The sequence below is a fragment of the Penaeus chinensis genome, chromosome 10 (genome assembly GCF_019202785.1).
Source record: "Penaeus chinensis breed Huanghai No. 1 chromosome 10, ASM1920278v2, whole genome shotgun sequence".
Classification (NCBI taxonomy): domain Eukaryota; kingdom Metazoa; phylum Arthropoda; class Malacostraca; order Decapoda; family Penaeidae; genus Penaeus; species Penaeus chinensis.
In genome coordinates, this window is record NC_061828.1 from 37,212,731 (window position 1) to 37,217,730 (window position 5,000).

General features: G+C 35.0%; 1 protein-coding gene across 1 annotated transcript in view; it reads left to right on the forward strand.

The window, feature by feature from the left end:
• The window catches only part of LOC125029964, a 6,442-nt gene extending 2,245 nt beyond the window's left edge, over nucleotides 1-4,197 (forward strand). The window contains exons 6-8 of the mRNA XM_047620157.1: nucleotides 464-536; nucleotides 1,432-1,610; nucleotides 1,703-4,197. Coding sequence (XP_047476113.1) covers nucleotides 464-536; nucleotides 1,432-1,610; nucleotides 1,703-3,756 — 2,306 coding nt within the window. The 3' untranslated portion in view covers nucleotides 3,757-4,197. The remainder of the gene's footprint in view (nucleotides 1-463; nucleotides 537-1,431; nucleotides 1,611-1,702) is intronic.
• Nucleotides 4,198-5,000: the final 803 nt, after the last annotated feature.

Sequence of the window (5,000 nt, forward strand, 5' to 3'; positions counted from 1 at the left end):
TAATAATGGTTAATGGTTAAAATAGATAAATGTGTTAGACATCAAAGGTCACATAGCACTGTGGTAAAGTAAAGATTAGTTAAGAATTAGGATAAGTGGACAGAAAAAGTGGGTGAAGAAGAGATAGAAAGAAAAGGGGGGGAGAAGAGGAGACCATACAAAATTGGTTGAGGGAAGGGCATAGGTCCAAGGTAGGGGTGATCCCCTACATTGGGCCTCAGTCTTTGTCTCCTAAGCCCCCCCATGACGACAATGAGCAAGGGATTGGGGGGTGCACAAATGTAATAAAGATATATTATTAGTATTTTGGTAAAACACTGATGATGAACATTTAATGTTTAATTAATTATACAAACTTTTCCTGTTTCATTAGAGGTTTATTTTTATATGATATTTATCTTTTGGAAGAAATCAGAACTAGGAATACAGGACTTTCATTCCATCCTTATTCCCATCATTTCAGAAAATGAAAGACCATGTACCCCTGATATAGGAATAGCAATGGATCATCGAACATCAACACCAGATGTTTTCAGGTATGTATTCTCATTTACTGTAAGAGTGTGATACATGCAGTAGTGGACCTAACATGCTGTCTGGGAAAATAAGCCACAGGTCACATTTCTGTTGAATTTCTGAAGCTGCTGCTGCTTTTATCAGTTGCTTAAAAATAAGAGACAAAGGTCTTTAGCTTCTCTGATTCATGCCATTTTCTTAGTACTTTCAGATAATTTAGATTTAGATCAATATTCCTTACAAAACTTTGATGTGAGATTTATCATTTCTTTGTTATATCTGTCAGTGATATTAGTAGCTACCATTGGTATATAAGAGCTTGTAGAGACTGTAATTTTCTTGTAAATCTTGTTAAATTTTGTGTATTAGTTATCTTTTAGTGTCTGTAAACTATATGTTTACTGAATACTTTGGTATTTGGTTGTGCATAAACAGAGCAGTGTATTTTGTTTTGTTTGAAAATACAATGATGGAATATTTTAATATTCTTTTTCTCTTTCTTATTTTTTATTATTTTTAATACAGTATTCTTATTTTTAGTACTCCTCTTATCTTTCCTATTATTGTTTTTATGATCATTCTCATTTTTAATATTCTGATTTTATTGTTGTTGTTATTGTTGTTGTTGTTATTATTATTATTGTTATCATCACTATTATGATTATAATTATTATCGTTTATTATTATTATTATTATTATTGTTGCTGTTGTTACTATTACTATTATTATAGTTGTTGTTATTGTTATCATCATCATCACTATCATCATTGTTATTGTTATCATTATAATTATTATTATCATTATTATTATCATTATAATTATTATCATTATAATTATTATCATTATAATTATTATCATTATAATTATTATTATTATTATTATTATTATTATTATTATTATTATTATTAATTCAAGGCCTGGCGACCCTGGCAGTGGGCCTCGAATTACCAGCACTCCAGCAATGAGAGGTGGCGTCTTCTCCAGAATGGTGGGCATGGATGGGCCTGCTCCAACGCCCATCATCGCTCCAATCCCACGACTTCAGAGAGTTGTTAGCATTGCCAGCACAGGGTCATTGCCAGAAAGTTGTCAAGGTCAGTGACTGATACCTTTAAGAGTGAGGGGGAATATTGAGATATTTCTGCTTTTAGTATTCAATACTGAATTTATGTACTCTCTTTTACAGATCCTCAGTGGCCTGGACTATCACATGACTCCACTAAAGACAGTAAGGGTGGCATTGGCACTCCAGCAAATCATCATTCAGGAAGAGCCATACAAGCTGTTAAGCTTAATCATCGGAGTGGGGTTAATCTTATGGCTGATTCTAATGAAGTTGATATACAAGATAAAAAGTCTGAGCCTCTGTTACAGAATGAAGATTTTGATAAAGTGATACCTTCACTTGATACAGGAAAAGAAGTGGAGGAGGAGGAGATTGTGGACAGTCAAAGACTTATCCAAGATGGTGATAAACAAGGTGCCATAAACAAACAATTCCCTGCAGCACAAGGAAATTCCCAGCAAGCATGTGATGGCTTACCAGGTGAAACAGTAAGAAGGAAGGAAGTAACCAAAGACTTGAAGAAAGATTGTCAAGAAATACTAAACAGAACATTGGATTTACAACCTTCAACAGATGTAAATGTTGATGGAAGTCAAGCTACAAACAATGAGAATGAGATTAACGTAGAAGAGCCTGATGTTCTTGCTGAAAAAATGCCATCTGGAAATGTGCACCAGTCTGAGTTCAGAAACAACACAACAAAGCCTCTAGTTGACCATGAAGTAAGAGCTGACTGTGAGAAACAGATAGATACTGCTGTCATTACAAAAAGCCAGTCTAGTAGTAGTATTGAAGTGAAGGCAAATTATGAAGCTTCTGATGCCTGTGAACCTGATTTACCTATTAATATTAATAAAAAGAACTCAACACTTAGCATTGTGCCGCAAGTCATCCAAAGTATTCAGACTGAAGTTTGCTTAAATGATACTTTTGAGGCTGAGCAGTCAGATTCTAGTGCCAAAATAAAAACTGAGGATTATCATATTCAGAAAGACAATATTCCAGTAGATAAAAATAACCTCCCAGAAGGGCCAGGAAAAGATATTTGTGCAGAGAGCAAGGTCAACAATAGCCAGGCAGAAAAACCTAGGCCCAAACGAAATAAGAGTGCTGAAAGTAACGAGTCCAGTAACAATGAAGGAGAGTCCCATACTAGTAGTGAGATGAATGCTGAGCCCAACAGACAGACTAAACTGAAAAGATCATCACTTACACATGCAAGAAAGGTGCCAACACCTGTGTCATCCACAAAACCCAATCTTAAAACTACAAAGAAATTAGATACTAGTAAAAGTAGTACTTATAGTAATACAAGTTTTTCAAAGACAGACCAGAAAACATCAATGAAAAAGGTTGGTGGTCAGTCATCCAGACCTACTGCAACAAATAACAAAAACCCACAAGCCATGGCAAGACCTGCTTTAGGAATTCGCAGGAGTTTACCTCATTCTAGTCCATCTCAGAAATCCAATAACAGCATTACTAAGTCAAATAAAGAGAATACCCTTGGCAAGCAAGTTGATGGAAATATCAAACAGCCAGAAACTCAGATTAAGAGTAAGCTGTCTTTAACAAAAGGAATTAATCCACCAAAACGAACAGTCCTTGGCTCCTCAAACATTCAGATCAGGAAAAGCATTGTTGTTCAGCCTGAGAAACAGAAAAATGGACTTGCTTTTACAAAAAATTCACCTCTCAGAGCTAACACTGGGGCTTTAAAAAATAAAGATCCTGGTGAATCATTAAAAGTAAGAACTAAATCAGTCCAGTCTAATAGCACATATGGACAAGATAAAGATAACAAAACCACAAGCCAAATCAGATTAAAACCACTGAGTAAGAGAATGAAGCCATCTTCTCCCCACAAGAGTCCATCAAAAGCGGAGCTTAAACAACCCCAAAAGCTCCCACAGCCTACCCAAAAGATAGCTGTAGCATCCCATACTTCGGGATTTACAAATAAACTGGCAAGGCCACAAATGGCTTCAGGTCTTCAAACCCCTGCAGCCCAAAGCAAGATTACGTCATCTGGGAACAGTGCAGTTTCCAAGCTGCCTGGATTACGACCTCTATCAAATATTAAGCCTGTGGCAGTGAAGAGGGTTTCTGGGATAATGCCTCCCACTACAAACAAGCCAAATGTGCTTCGGCCTCCAAGACCAATGGCTCGATAATTAGTCAAATTACACACACTGATCTGATGTCAGTATTTATGGGAACAGTGGCAGGTATTTAGATATTGTTACAGTAAGGCTGTATTCAGTGATGAAAATTGTTGGTATTTGAAAATGTATCACTGGGAGTAACATACCACAGCTATTCTTGCATTTTTAAATGTACAATGAGGTATGTTGAGAAGTGATATTTGATTAATTTCTGAGACAACTAACACTTGTGAAGTATTTTATTGATTATTTATTTATCATGTCCATTCGCATGATGAAACCTGGGAATTCTATTTTATCTGTCATTTTAGTGTTTTACATACATTTAGTCTTCATGCCAGAAATTACTTGTTTTTCTTGGTGTAAAAAATGCCATATTTTGAAAGGATACATAATACATAGGATACATACAATGTACATAATATTTTGAATAAAGTTATATTTAGTGGATTGTTCATAGATTACTTAAACCCATGTGTGTTTTTATGTGAAGTGCCTGTGTGTATTTTATATATTTATAGTGTGTGCGTGTATTTGTTTGTCTGCATGCGTGTGCGTGTATTTGTTTGTCTCCATGCATGTGCGTGTATTTGTTTGTCTCTGTGCGTGTGCGTGTATTTGTTTGTCTCTGTGCGTGTATTTGTTTGTCTCTGTGTGTGCGTGTATTTGTTTGTCTGTGTGCGTGTGCGTGTATTTGTTTGTCTGTGTGCGTGTGCATGTATTTGTTTGTCTGTGTGTGCGTGTATTTGTTTGTCTTTGTGTGTGCGTGTATTTGTGTGTGTGTGTGTATTTGTGTGTGTGTGTGTATTTGTGTGTGTGTGTGTGTGTGTATTTGTGTGTGTATTTGTATTTGTGTGTGTATTTGTATTTGTGTGTGTATTTGTATTTGTGTGTGTATTTGTATTAGTGTATTTGTATTTGTGTGTATTTGTATTTGTGTGTATTTGTATTTGTGTGTGTATTTGTATTTGTATTAGTGTATTTGTATTTGCATTTGTATTTATGTGTGTATTTGTATTAGTGTATTTGTATTAGTGTATTTGTATTAGTGTATTTGTATTTGTATTTGTATTTGTGTGTGTATTTGTATTTGTATTTGTATGTGTGTATTTGTATTTGTATGTGTGTGTATTTGTATTTGTGTGTGTATTTGTATTTGTGTGTATGTGTGTATGTGTATGTATGTATGTATGTGTGTGTGTATGTATGTGTGTGTGTATGTATGTGTGTATGTATGTATGTGTGTATGTATG